The following is a 15,183-nucleotide window of genomic DNA, read 5'->3' on the forward strand; positions in this document are numbered from 1 at the left end:
CCCTGATCCCTAGGCAGGTCACCTGGAGACCAGGTTGGTCAAGCAGGACGTGCCTTTTATGAGCCCATCCTGGCTAGGGCCGATTCCCTGGTTGTGCTGAGTGATTGCACTTAGGATAATTTGTTCCATAACATTCCCTGGCACTGAGGTCAGACTGAATGAGGGGAGCCTCACTGTGGCAGCTGCTGGAACTCCTCTTGGAAACACTTCTCCAGCCAAAGGGACAGCTGAGCACTGGGGAAGGCATTTCTTGCACGTCCAGAGACAGGGGAGGGACCGGAGACAGGGACTCTCCAGGTCCCTGATGCAACATGTGAGCAAGAAGCTTTTGTGTGCGCTGCGGCTGGGTATTTTTTCTCAAGTTTAGTGTTTTATCTGGCCTGTGTCCTCCAACCCTCCATCCGGAAAAATAATTCAAACCACAACAGCCCAGCGCGGCTGGCGGGAGGGTGCTGCGAGGGGAGCACACAGGAGCTGATGGCACCCCTGGGCGCTGCCCTGCGCCTCTGCAGGGCCCTCCCTCAGCGGCACCCGTGCACCTCCACAGGAGCCCGACACGCCGTGGCACTTGCTCTCCACCTTCGTGTGGGCCAGGAGAGCCTGCGGAGCAGGAGGCAGCTGCCAGCCTGACCACGGACACCCTTCCCAACACCTCCCATGTGCTGCTGCTCCTCCGACACCCCGCCCATGGGGCTGGAGATCAGGGGAAGGGAAAGGGCAAAAGTGTCTTTTAAAGCCAGGCCAACATGAACAGAAGATCCAGTCTGTGGGAAACAAGATGGTTTGGGTCTGTAAAATAAATCCCTGAGGCAGAGAGAGGGATGGGGAGCTGTTCTGACCTGCGGGGCTGTGGGGAGGGGAATAGATCTGGCCAGAGGTGGAGGATGTCCAAGGGACCAGATTTGACTGTGGCCCCTGCAGATGTCTTTCTTTATTGAAGAGGGCTGGGGGACAGGGAAGCCCTTCAGAGCAGAACAGAGTAAATTATTTCCTAAATCATAGGTGGGGTCAGTGAGGCAAAGGAGACTGCACAGAAGGGTGTAGGGGAGGCTGGGACCCCCCTCCACACAGGCAGGAGCCAGCTCAGGGTAATCGGCACGGTTCTGGGCTAGGAAAGGCAGCAGGATGCAGACTGCTCTGGGAGCAGGTGGCTGCCCTGGAGTGGCTGTTGGGGTGTGGGGACTGGACTGAGCTCTGCCGAGCCAGGGAGAAGCCCCTGCAGCCAGGCTTGCTCCCAGCCCTTGTTCCTGCCCTTACCTTCCTCCCAGCCTCATTGTTGTGCAGGTTCATGAGCATTTGGCTGGAAGAGACCACAGCTCCTCTCAGGGCTGTCCGCAAAGGCCTGAAAGAAGGCAATCCCATAAAACAGATTATGAGAGCAGCCTGACCACTGGAAATCTGCAGAGGGAAAGCAGTCTTGAGACAAAGAAAGAGAAGCCCTGAGAGGACCTCCCAAAAACCTGTGGAGAATGAAAGTGTCTCCTTTTCTGGTCTGGTCCCCCATGGACCTTCCTTCTACTACTTGCTCCCTGCCACCCCCTTCTTCTTTCACCTTCAGGGCTGACTCCTCAGATCCTGTGGTCAAAGCCACACTTGTGCAGCTCCCCACAGCTGCAGGCACGGGTCACTGCAAAAGCAATGCTGGCAGCGGAAACAGCGTGGATGAAAGCAGACTCTGGTGTGCCTGCAAGAGGGACAAGAATGGGCACCAGTCTGCAGAGGGCAAAGACACTTACGAGGCACAGTGTGGGAGAAGAGGCTGTCACTGCATGCAGGAAGGACGCCTTCAGATGGAAACTGCTCGGGAGAAATATATGTCAGGATGTTCACCCAGTGCAGCTGCCCCCAAGGCTGAGAGCCAGTAAGTGGCATGGCTCTGTGCAGGGTCAGGGACAAAATGTCAGTCTGCAGAGCTGGTACCCAGGATGGGCCAATGGGACCAAAATGCCAAATCTAGGCACATGGGAAGAAGTTTCTCCAGAATGCTAATATGTATGAGGGCATTCAGTCTGGATTGCTCTGTGCTGACAGACATGTTAGCATGTGGAAGAAGGCACTGACCACTCTGGAGATGCGTCCAGGGCAACCCTTGCACAGTAGCCCAGGAATGGCTGATGTGTCAAGGGGACATACTGGAGGGACACCATGCCAAGTCTGCCCGTGCCACCACTCCCTCGCTGACCTTGGATGATGGCCTTGCCCAAGACCTGCAGCCCCTGCATGGTGGGGCAGTTCCAGCAGTCACAGTGACACTGGTGCTGGCACTCGAGGACAGCCAGCCCCACACCCAGCTTCACCACCTCCATGGCTTCCACCTGCCCTGTCACACGTGGACCTGCTCTTCCACCAGCCCCATCAGGCCATCACAGCCCCTGGGGTCCTGCAGGACTGCCTGCTCGGCCAGGGACCTGTGGGGCAGGGGAGAGGTTCAGTTGCAGATGCCGTAGAGCCAGGGCCTTACCTCTTCAGGACTAACCCTCTCTAGCCATATCTTAGAGCAGAAATGGGGCAGGGAAGGGGCCATGGCCATGTTGTCTGTGGATTGGACATTCTTGCTGCCTGTTCTGGTCTGCCCCTCTTCAGCCTTATCATCCCTCTTCCTCCATGCTCCCAGACATGCCCCTTCTGTTTTTGGTTGCCCAGATTCCTTCTTCCACCCTGTTCTCACCCTATTTTCTTTGGAGACAGCACCTCCCTAGGTGGCATTCCAACCCAGACAATACAAGCACAAAGCATACTTACAACCAGGTCATGACAGTGATGTGCTGCATGTGGATCAGCATCACATACAGCCACACCAGCTCCATCCTGTCTGTGGCAGAACTTCACCACCATCAACCCCAGCCCAGCAGCCACCCGAATCCCTTCCTGTGGCTTCCCACAGCCTCTGCCCAACAGTGGCTTTCACAGCAGCTCCAGCCCAGCACTGCAAAGCAGGGTAGCCCCAGCCCTGGGCAGTGACCAGGTGTGCCTGCCAGCATCGGAGACCCTGTAGCCTGCATAACCCTGCTGGGTTGGCCCTGCAAGGTCGTCCACACCAGTGGCTACAGCTTGGGCAGCATGGGGAGAGAGCTCTGAGGAAGGGCTCTGCGGTGGGCATCCGTCACAGGGAGCTTACATGGATGGGGACAGCACCTGTGTCACACCCGTGGCCTGTGCCATGCTGTCGGCAGATGATGTGGTTGTCTTCCTCCCCAGTCCAGTTGCTCCTTCAGCAGGAAGCAGCCCAAGACCCGCTCAGCAGCAGACAGAGCCTTCCACACAAGAACGCAGCAGCACCAAGCAGCTGTTGCCAGACCCACCAGCTCTTCACCGCTTTGTCACCAAGCCCTTTGGAAAGACAGAGAGTTTCCCTGCATGGGAGCAGAGAGGCAAAGACCTGCTGCCTCTCTCACCCACATCCACTGTTCTAGAAGACACTCCCTCATCTGCCTCCTCCAGGCTGGAGATTCTTCTTTTCTACCCTGCAGCCTGCATAGCTACAACAAACAGACACAGCCCAGCTGCTCCCTGGCTCTCTTAACTCTTTCCCTGGGAGGTCTCCCTTCATCTCCCTCATTTTCTTCCCCATGGACTATCCTTCCCCAAGATCAGTCCTTGCCCTTCTCCTAGGAGGCACAATGGGGTGGCTGCCCCGCTTCTCATTGGATACCTCTTTCCTAAGAGCTCCTGGGAGCCCAGGAAAATGTGGGCTGTGTGACCAGGCAGCTGAAATGTCCCAGGACAAAAGACTGCCATTCCCCCAACCTGGGAATTGCCAGCTCTTCACACCACCTTGGAAAGTAAAACTCCTCCGCAGCCACAGGTTTCTGCTTTTCCTGTCTGAATCATTGAGAAAGTGAAGCAGGCTGCTCTGGCCCTGCTGTGCTTCTTTCATAAAGGGATTTGCCCCCTTGCTCTTGTCTCCCACATTTTGCTGCACAGAAATCTGAAGAGCACTGTGGTTTATCAGTCATCCTTTCACACCTCAGCAGCCTCTCTCTTGCAGTGTGCTTTTCACCTCTATCCTCGCCTTCCCAGCTCCCTGCATCCCTCCTCCTCTTGGGTCCTTGCTCCTGCTTTCTGGAGCCAGCACTCCGGGGTGGCAGGCATGTTGGGATCTGCAGCATCAGGGTGTAGCCTCCAACACACACCCCAGTAATCTGGTCTTACCTGCTGCTCACTCAGACAGCGGTGAGGAAACGCCGGGGGTTGAGCTGCTCTCCCCCACGAGCTGAGCCTCAAGAGACAGCGAGGGGCAGACGTGTGAGCCCACCCGGGTGACGGGACACAGAGTTCGTGGGCTGATGCACCGAGATCCGGGGAGGTGAGTGAACTTGGCTGGGTGAGGATGCTGTGGGGCTCATGGGCTGGGCTGGGTGCCACTGTGTCCTTGTCTTCTCACATGGAAAAGCCAGGACTGCCGGGCTCAGCCAGGTGTGTGCTCATGTGTGTGAGCGCTGAGGGCTGCAGGGGAGGGGGAGGTTCCCACAGAATGTGTCAGACACTCCTTAGGCAAAAGGACACCCCCCGTGGCATACCTGCAAGCTTTTATCAGTAGCAGCTCCTTGACGGGAACTGAAGAGACAAAAAAAGAGCTGTGAGAACAAAGATCCCAGCAACTAGCAAGTGACAAAAGGGCTAAAAAAGAGAGGCGCTGAAAAGAAGCAGGGTGAGCTCAGTGGTTCGGGTGCTTTTGTGCCCTCCAAGGATTTATGAGTAGCAGGAACATATATCCCTTGGTGTGTCATTCCCTGAATGAGGAGTGAGTAACGGCAGAAAAAGGGAGGAGTGAGAAAATCTAACACCAGCAGGCAAGGGCTGCAGAGAAAGGGAGCCCACAGCAAGTTCCTGGGGCAGCTGTTCTTGGGGCAACAGTGGGATTAGGAGCGTGGCCATGACTCGTGTCTTCTTCCAGGTGTGCTGAGACTGGCAAAGCAGAAATAGGACTCGGAGCAGCAGAGTGCCAGATGGGCTCTGCACAAGGTCAGCTCCCTTGCCAGCTACACGTGGCAGTGCCAGGTCACAGACATCCTGGTAAATCAGCCCTTGTACTTTCACAGCACTGTGCCTCCTGTAGCCTTGAACACCAGGGACCGAGGTTCGTGGCAAACATGCCTTTGCTTGCCACAGACAATGACACCTCTTTGGAGCCTGGTTCTTTTTGGGACCCTGCCACATGCCAGCGGTGCACAGCTTGCGCCCCCCCCCCCCCCTCCCTCCCGGCAGGAATTCAATCTCAAAGCCCCCTAGCCCATGGGAGCCACAGGACTCCAAGTCTTTGCGCGGGCTAGCAATTTAATCAGCTGTGCTCTCACTTCCCATATTTCACTTCTACCTCCTGTTTAGCAATATTTTGGGGAGAGGGATGTTTTATTTTCTCTCTGTCATTCTTTGGGGCGGCTGAGTTAGCAAGACAAGCAAGTATTTGGCACTATGACCTAGGGCAGGTCTCCTCAGTTGCAAGGACACCTGGGTACTGCTTCTTTCATGATTGCATTTGCAGTTGTAGGATGTGGTTTAGCTTATCAGCTTTTGATAACAAAGTTCGTGCTTTGTAGCCAGGCAGAAGTGCATCAGGAAGTGAGAAAGGAGAAGAGTCAAACTGCAGCGTGCCAGATGTAGAATCAGCCGTGGTGTGGTAGGGGACAGCTGTGATTTGGATGAAGAGCCGGCCTGGTTCTGGTTTGATCCGAGCTGCTTTGCGGGTTTGGTGCCCGGATCGAGCCCTCTGCAGTGGGAGCAGTCAGCAGGCAGCGAGCTGGAATCCACACCTGGCTCTTCTCCAGCAGTGAGGTAAGGCGGACGGGAACATCTGGAGAGCCGGATGGTCTGGCACCCTGGGCACTGCTCCCCACCAGCTGCTGTGCACGTGCTGCCAGGCCTGGGCACGGGGCACTGGGGGACATCTCCCCTCCTCAGCTGCCCCCTGGACACAGAGGGGCAGGGCACACCCCTGTGTTTATTCAAACGGAGGCTTTCTTTGGGATCCTGTGATAGTAAAAGCACAGGCAGCCTGCAGAGCTTACTTGCCAAGGTGCCCACCGTGGGAGCCCTCCTCCACCGGACTCTCTGGAGATTAATCTCTAAGGAGGAGGCAATAGCAGTGTGATCAAACGTCTTGAGTGAAATACTGAGGTCTCAGCTTTTATATCATGTATCTCTCATTAAAAATAAGCTATCCTAGGACTTGAATGTCTTCAAGGCGCTAATTGTCACCAAAATTTAACTTCTTAAGTAGAAAAAAAGATGAAAAGTGGGGCTTGAATATCACTAACAGCAAGTAAAAAGCACCCACGTTTATTTAAAAAATATGTCTCCATTTCTAGAGTAAAGTCGGGTGCATTTTCTGAGGTTTGACACGTTTTCATTGTTTCCTCTTTGGTTTCATATTAAGTAAGTGAGCTCATGCAGTTTGTGTTTAAGTTCTGTGCCCCAATTCCACATTTGTTCTCTGCATTCTTACAGTAGCCCCAAAACTCCCCATGGTTTTAGTGACAAGCCACAAACAGAAACACTGATCCTGAAGCATGCTCATCAGTATTTTTCCAGCTTTCTTTTTCCACCTCATTTCTCAGCCTCATACTCAGATTCTTCATCATTTTTGTGGTGCTTGCAGGCAGTGACTCGTAGTAAGACAGTGCCAGGAGAGAGAGGACTCCCAGGACCAGGCAGCAAGATGCCAGGCATATATCCCATCTCAGGGCATGCCTGCCTGTTCTGCACTGTGTATGCAAGTACATTTACAGCTTCTCATCCCCCAAAAGAAAAAAGTCAAAATCCCATGGATTTTGCAAGTCACAGTCTTGGCTGTTGATGGTATCCAGGGGCTCAAATTGAAGAGGGGGAAAAAAGTGCTTCCTCCACCTCCTGGGACACATAAGGTCAGTCACCAAACAGAAAGTTTCTTCAGGATTTAAAGAGAGCATCTTGTTATGAGGAGGGGGATTATTCAGCTGTGGTACCACTGCCTCCTGACACAGCTGGTGGCTTGAGATCTCTTGGCAGCTTTTGTGCAGAGCAATGAATACTTGCATTAACCAGCAAGGATAATCAGTCTCCCCGCTGCCAGCCTGCTTTACCTACCCATAGCTTTTGTTTTTAGAGAGGCACAGTCAAAGCAAGATCTCCAAAGCTCACTGGAGAAACTCTCCACACCCATAACTTCATCTTTCTAATGACTGTGTCTGCGTACATCTCATTTCAGGTCTTGGTCACAGTATCTGTCATGGCAAGTCTGAGACTATCAGATTAGCTTCTTACCAACACCATAGCAAACTCTTTTTTTCTGTGTTTCCATCTACCCATGAAAAAATCCCCTCAAAAACCCCCATCTGTTCTCTGCTCTTGGTGATCTTTGCTGACAGTTTAGAACTGTGCTGTTTGTTCAGTGTCTTGAAGGCTGAAAGGCAAGAACATGTAAGGCAAGACCACTCAGAAATTAAAGAAAACATGATTGTGGGCAAAAAAATGAACAGGTTTTTTTCACTGGTATTCATGGGAGATTTCCACAGCAGAAACTCTCTCTCCATGGGAAGTCCATAAAAGACTGTCTCTGGTCAAAACAGTAGTAGGATCAACCACGGAGCAGCAAGATGAACTAAACAGTGTCTAAAACCACACGACTTTCCTACCCCAGAGGTCCCAAAATAACTGAAGGGTGGAAGACCTGACTAATTGTGCCATAGAAACCTTTGCTTAAAACAGCTCTTAAAGGCAGACTCAATTTAAGAAAAGGCTCATGGGGGGTTCCAGACCAGGGAGCTTGATGGTTTTGCTGAACAAATTAGTAGAAGCTATAATAAAGGCAAAAATCAATTGGCATGCAGTCACATCTAATTACTGGGGAAAAGTCATCATGGCTTTTATAAAGGGATTCTGTTCCCACAGTTCTTCCTTAAAGGGCTCAATAAGTATGTGAACAGTGGCCCATGTGGATTTCCAGGAGGCTTTCAAAGGCAGTCTCACCAATAGCACTTTAAAAAATTTAAAGAAAATATTCCTACCTGGATAAAAAGTGCCTAAAAGAAGGGACAAAGAATGAAGGTAGATGGTTGTTTTTCTCAGTGGAGTTGTCAGACACCTGTGCTGGGACTTGGACTGTTTGATTTATTCATGAGGGATGAATAATAAAATAACAAATCTGTAGGAGACATAAAATTATTCAAGTTTAAAAAGATGAGGTTTGGCTGAGAAGAACTGCAGAGCTTAAGAGAAGTGTGATTTGGCTTAAACTATCAGCTGAAATTTTATCTAGTGAAGTGATGGGAAAAAGCAAACTGAACTGACCATTACCACTTGCAAATGAGATCTACACTCACACAGCTCAGTGCATCCACATCATCAGCACTGTGTATTTCCAGCACCCCAGCACAGGGCACACAAAGGCTCTAGCAGAAGTGGAAAGGTGCTGAGAAGGGCAACAAGGATTTTCAAAAGTACAGAACAGCTTCTCTACAAGGGAAAACTACAAAGACAAGGACCCTTTAGCCTAAAAAAAATTAAAAAAAAAAATTGCTGAGTAGGAATATGGTAGATATTTATAATAATATCATCCATGAAATGAAGGTGAATAGGGATGTTTTTTGCCGTGTCTGTTCTAGCACTAAAGCTAAGAATTGAATCCAGCACATAATGAATCAGAGATGGGTATATGGAAGTGATTCTTCACCTGAGGCACAAGTAAGCCATGGAACCCCTTCGCACTACTGGCACTGGATAATGTAGATGGTAAATTTTACATCAACTCAAAAAATGACTGAAAAAAACTCCAATGAAATAAAAGTTCCCTGAGGACTATTGAATACAACTAGGTCACCTGTGGCTCAAGAAATTCCTGGGCTACAATTTATGCTGGAAGCAGGAAGACAACTTGAGGCAGTGTAGCTACATGATTGTACTATTCTTAACATAATCCCTTCACCATCCACAATTTGAGGTGGAATATTAGTGGTAGAAAGCCTGACAGCATGGACTGTGCTTTCATATTATAGTCTGTAAATCTGTTAATTGAATACCTCTGGAAAGTTTGAAAAAACGTGCTGTCTGTGGAGATAAATCCTTTTCACCTGACATCTGGCTGGTCTGAGTACGTGTGTTACAGCAGGTCATGGTCACTCACTAAGTCACAGTCTCAATAACTTTATTTCCATCAAGATAAAGGTCTGACCAGTCTGTTCAGTCTGCAATTCATTGCAGGGTTTTGGCTCTAGCAAAAGCTGATATGTTCTTCTAGAATTATGGAATCACAGAATATACTGAGTTGGAAGGGACCCATCAGAATCATCAAGGATTATCAAGTCCAACTCCTGACTCTGCAGAGGACATCCCAAGAATCATACCCTGTGCCTGAGAGCATTGTCCAAACACTTCTTGAACTCTGTCAGGCTTGGTGCTGTGAGCACTGCTCTCTGGAGCCTGTTCCAGTGCCCAAACACCCTCTGGGTGAAGAATCTTTTCCTGATATCCAAGCTAAACCTCCCCTGACACAACTTCAGGCCATTCCCACAGGTCCTGTCATGGGTCACCACAAAGAGATCCATGCCTGCCCCTCCTCTTTCCTTTTCAAGGAAGTTGTAGACCACAGTGAGGTTTCCCCTCAGTCTCCTCTTCTCCAGGCTGAACAGACCAAGTGACCTCAGCCACTCCTCATACAGTTTCCCCTCAAGGTCCTTCACCATCCTCATGGTCCTCCTTTGCACACTCTCTAATAACTCAGTGCCTTCTTTATATTATCCGAAACTGCACACTGGACTAAGGTGAGGCTGCACCACTGCAAAGTTAGCAGGACAATCACCTCCTTCGACCATTGGTGATGCTTCTCATTGACATTTTTTGAAGCATGAAACACTTCACTTGAAACCAACAACATTCTTGCACTTTTGCCTTGTCAGCTTCTTAATACTCCAAATTTGCATGAAACTTCATGCAAGGTATTCATCCACCAGGAAGGGGAGAATCCTGTAGTTAGATGTAGTTTAACAAACCAGTAGAAGTTTCTTGAAGGTATCTGTTTTGGTGAGGGACCTGAGCAACAAAACAAAAGGATGGGCAAGTTGGTAGCTGTCTACAATTTTGCATTAGGTTTCCACTTCCTTTGTTTAACATGTTGTTACCACAGTGATTCTCTTCCTCTCTATGAGGTCAGCACACGCTTCTGTCTGCAGCAGATTCTCTCTGGATCTGTGCATTGCCACCCAGTGCCATCCAGAAGGTCTGACATGCTTGACATGCCTGTCAAGTTGCTGAGTAATATCTACCTTATGTAAAGATATTCTCTAGACAGAAAATTCTACTTTCCTTTTGAAGTAAATCACAATCTACATGGACTCTTTGAGGGAGTCCCTGTTTGACCCCTGCAAACAACTGTGGGGAACTGTGTCACACCAATGCCTTCTCCAGTGTGAGTCCCTTCCACAGGGTACAGTCCTTCAGGAACAGAGTGCTCCAGCATGGGCTCACCATGTCTTTTCCAGGACAACAGGGGAATCTTTGCTCCAGTGCCTGGAGCACCTTATTCCCCTCCTTCTTCACTGACCTTGGTGCCTGCAGGGCTGTTTCTATCACATATTCTCACTTCCCTTCTCTGCCTGCGATTGCTGTCTCACAGTAACTTTTTTTCTTTCATTATCCCAGAGGTGCTACCACCATCACGGATGGGCTCAGCCATGGCCAGCAGCAGGTCCTTTCTGGATTTGGCTGTATCAGACACACAGAAAATTTCTGGCACACTCTCACAGAAAACAGAAAACCTATAACCCTCCCAGCTACCAAAACCTTGCGGTGCAAACCCCAGTACTATTATTATATCACCTGGAGCCTTCTCTTGTCCAGCTGAACAAGACCAGTTCCCTCAGCTTCTCCTCATGGCACAAGTGCTCCAGCCCCCACACCATTTTGGCCTTCCACTGCGCTCTCTCCAGCTGATCAGTGTTTGGACAGTGCTGCTAGTTAATACCTTGGGTGGTTACCAGCCTCACACTGCTTTGAAGTCATGTTTGTCCACATGAATCCCATGGCACTTCCTTTTTTATCGTGCTCCCCTCCATGGCTGTGCTGCTCTGCATTTCTGGGACATGGGCTGCTTCAAGGTTTAGGGTGTTATAAGCAGCAGAATGAGGGCATACAATCCAAATAAGCACCACTGGTCCCATGCAAGTAAGGACACTAAAGGAACTGTATGAATGTAAAAAACATAAGGAACTCGAAGTCACTGGAACTGAGGTGGTGTGTGTTGTTTTACGTAAGAAAAGGAGCTTGGGTGGAGTCAGGTCTAACCGTACGGTAATATTTTTTATCTGAAATGGATGTACAAAGTCCTCTTTCCCTGATATAAAACAGTACTGTGCTGTTTTTATTTTAAGTTCCTTCCAGTCAGCATTTTTCTTTCAAAACACTGCTCTCTTCTTTTTCTTTCTCTTTCTCTGGAAGTGCCTCAACTACTTTCCCTGTGTGCTAGTGGTGTCCCTTTCTTGTATTCATGTGCTCTCAGCAGTGATCAAAGCAAAGTGCATTTTCTGGGGCTGAGTGATAAATGATTCTGTACAACAACCACCTTCTCTGTGCTCTGTCTTCTTCTGCCAGTGAGTAATTACTCACTTTTCTAGTGTCCATTTTCCCTCGTCTTTTGGTTTCTTTGTGAGTTCTTGCTGCAGAAGCCACCATGGTGGGATTTTAACATTTCAAGAGATTTCCTTCTCTAACTTAAACTCTTCTGTTTTGGTCTTCTACTCTGCCCAGGAATTGTACTGACAGCTGGCAATGATCCTCCTTCACCTTATCCCCTCGTAACCACTGGAAAGAATTGCTGAACTAGGGGCAGAAGCAGACTCCAGATTACCATCCCTGCCAGATGACCACAGACCAGCAATCCAAAGCAGTGCCAGCCAAGAGAGATATTGTCCATCTACCTCCCAGCTGCAGATGACAGGAATGACCTGCCCGTGGCTTTTCAGAGGGGAACAACTTTCCTCAGTGCTCTTCTTTGTGCCTCCTTAGCCCATCAACAGGCTTAGCCATCTCAGCGAGACCATCCCCTCATCCATGCTGGGCATGTCAGCGTCCAATACATCCAATACATCCATTACATCCAATACATCTCAGACATGCAAGGATTACACCTTCAACCACCACCTCCTCATGCCTGGCTACACCCTGATATTCATCACAGGTTTGATACTCAATGTGGTAGCCCTGTGGATATTCATCCGATACCTGCGCCTGAAGTCTGTAGTGATGATCTACATGTTGAACCTGGCCATAAGTGACCTCAGCTTCACACTTCCTCTGCCCCTGCGACTCTACTACTATTCCAACCACCACTGGCCCTTTGGTAGCATCCTGTGCCAGGTGTCTGGCTCGGTCTTCCAGATCAACATGTACGGTAGCTGCCTCTTCCTCATGTGCATCAACCTGGATCGCTACGTTGCCATTGTTCACCCACTTCGCTGGCGGCATCTGCGGCGCCCCAAGGTGGCCAAGCTCCTCTGCTTCATCGTCTGGGTTGTGATCTTCTTGGGCTCCATCCCCACAGCCATAGTCCACAAGCAAAACCACTGTAAAGTAAAAAACCAAACCATTTATCTGTGCTTTGAAAGCTTTAGCGACAACATGTGGCAAAACAACCTCTTCCCCCTGGTAATCCTGGGTGAAATCCTGGGGTTTCTCCTGCCTCTCAGCTCTGTGACATACTGCTCAATCCGGATCTTTCAGGAGCTCTGCAAGCCCAGCCAGACGAAGACCCTGCGACAGCAGAAGACTGTCCGTCTCCTCTTGGTCAATCTGGTCATCTTCATCATCTGCTTTGTGCCCTATAACACCACTCTGGCCGTTTATGGGATGATAAAGGCCCGGGTGATGAAGGTTGAGGAAACGACCAAGGCCTCCGTGCGCCAAGCGTTAATTATAACAATGATGTTGGCCAGCATGAACTGCACACTGGACCCCTTGATCTACTACTTTAGCACTGAGGGTTTCCGTAACACCTTCAAGAAATTGCGCCGGGGACAAGCCTGGGACTCCGAGATGGGAACGCTTAAGCATCAGATCATGGAGAGTAAGGCAATCCGAGACCACGCTGTGTCTAAAGTAAAACTGTTCCCATCTGCAAACTTCATCCATTCCAATGAATCTTCTCCGTCACTTCCTACTGCAGTATTTCTGAATGGCCCTATCGAGGACTCGGAAATTTAAGCCTGGGAAAGCCATTGCATTGCAGAGTCACACGTGCAGTAACTACAGCAAGCCTGTGGGATACAGCAAACTGTTGGAGGGAGCACAGCAGACTGTCTGTGGCTGAACGTGATGATGCAGAGCTGAAGGATGAACGATTGTTTTGAATAAACAGAGGTGTCTTCGTGACACGGTCATACCTGACTCTTTTGGTACAGGAAACAGTGGGGAACAAGGATTTCAAACAAACTTAGTGTGTCTAGGTCTGGCCAGCACAAATTCCTATAGCAAGTCCATCTTCTCTGAGTAGCTCCTGGCTGCACTGTAGCCTGAGGCAGTTCTGGGGTTTGTCAGAACACAGATACACTACTCACTGCTGACAAAGTGAATTTACTAGCAGTAGCTGAGGAAAGCCCTTAACCAGATGTTTCAATTTGAGTCATAGGTCCAGCTCAGGACACCTAAATGAGTATCTTAATTTTCCAAAAGAACTGAAGCATTTAGCAAGCTTTGTTGAGGTCAAGGAGAATAGCTGAGTTTTCAGTAATCTTGCAGAAAATAGGTTCCTAATTGTATAGAAAATCACAGACCTTAGCAAAACAATCTTCAGGAGGTATGTCAAACGTGCAGCTGTACACAAACACACACACACACACACATGGCACAATGGCTATACATTTGCCTAAAGCAAAATGGCTTGAGAAACACTAGCATACTTTAAAAAACTACATTCCCAATGGCCCCCCTAAAAAGAAAGGATACCAATATCATCAGGTCAGAAGCTCATGCTGACATTAATGCTTTCCACTCTCTTGTTGTTGGCCCCTATGTAGGGTGATTAATTTCAGGTCTGAGTGATTTTCACTGTTGAAAAGAAATGATGTCACAGAATGAGGCTGGGGTGAAATGTATTTGCTTGCACTGTTTGTACATGCTTTTTCAGGCTGCACTGTATGTGAAAGCCCTATAAATCTCCCCAGAAGTGAGATCCAGCTGTACACAAGCAGTGCCAGAAGCCTCAGTTTTTCACTCCTGCTGATGGCCAAAGGTTGCCTTTCCAATTGCACTGCTAAACAGCCTCTCTGTGGCTTCCAGCAGGTCTCAGGCTGTTCTGGAGTGGATCCATTATAGTGGTTTGGGTTTGGGTTTTTTAATGTTAAAGGAAAGGTCAGGGAAAGTGACAAGAAATGCAGTCCAAAGTGGTAGGGTTTATAGTTTTTAGACTTCTCAATAAGCAATAAATCTGGTTTCAAGTTCCTACCTCATGACTGCTTTGGGAATAAATGTATTGTAATACATCATGGGTTTGTGTTAGGAGGTACTGGGTTTTAAATCCATTTTTCCAGTCTCCCTTGAAGACCCTTTTATGAGAGATGACTGCACAAGCATCTTCAAGAAGACCTGTAGAAGATGATGACCCTCTCCACAGAGAAATCCCTGTGTCACAGCCTGCCTGTGAGACATACACTCCAGCTGTATGGAGGCTACTGTATGGAGGTGAGCCAGCTCTGTCCCCTTGCTCAGCCCATGCATCACTAGCAGAGCAGCCTTGAAATCCATTTTCAAGAGGTTTAATGGTGCCCAAGGGATGCAGGGAGAGAGGTGGTAGAGGGCTTGTACGGCTTTAGATATTTCTATTTTAAAAACTCAGGACTGCCATGAATCCTTTGTGATATAGTGCAGCTGGAGAGGAAACAGAGCTGTGTGCATCGCTTCTGCTACCCTTTTGTCCTGGGATTTATGGAATAATGGAGTGATATTACAGCAGATGCACTGCTGTCCATTTTCAAACCTTCCACCACCTTCGTCCTTCCTAGACCCCCTTCCTTGTCTCTGTCCCTCTGGTCCTTTCTCCCTTCCCTAATTTAATGCTCCATGCACCTAATCATCAACACAATGCCTTCACAGCTATGTTTTCTTCCCTGCCCAGAGAAGTTACTTTTTTCTTTCCTCTTAACATGGCTAGAGTGCTGTTATAAGTTCACAGGAAGATTTGGGTGGGAAAGGACCTCTGGAGGTCTCCACCAAAACTGT

General features: G+C 49.2%; 1 protein-coding gene across 1 annotated transcript; it reads left to right on the forward strand.

The window, feature by feature from the left end:
* Window positions 1-4,896: 4,896 nt before the first annotated feature.
* On the forward strand, window positions 4,897-14,450 carry LPAR5 (lysophosphatidic acid receptor 5). The gene is made up of 3 exons (XM_066341150.1): window positions 4,897-4,965; window positions 5,545-5,775; window positions 11,719-14,450. The coding sequence occupies exon 3, from the start codon at window positions 12,022-12,024 to the stop codon at window positions 13,168-13,170; it is 1,149 nt and encodes a 382-aa protein (XP_066197247.1). The 5' UTR covers window positions 4,897-4,965; window positions 5,545-5,775; window positions 11,719-12,021; the 3' UTR covers window positions 13,171-14,450.
* The last annotated feature ends 733 nt before the right edge of the window (window positions 14,451-15,183 follow it).

Source organism: Sylvia atricapilla, chromosome 2, assembly GCF_009819655.1.
Source record: "Sylvia atricapilla isolate bSylAtr1 chromosome 2, bSylAtr1.pri, whole genome shotgun sequence".
NCBI classification, from domain to species: domain Eukaryota; kingdom Metazoa; phylum Chordata; class Aves; order Passeriformes; family Sylviidae; genus Sylvia; species Sylvia atricapilla.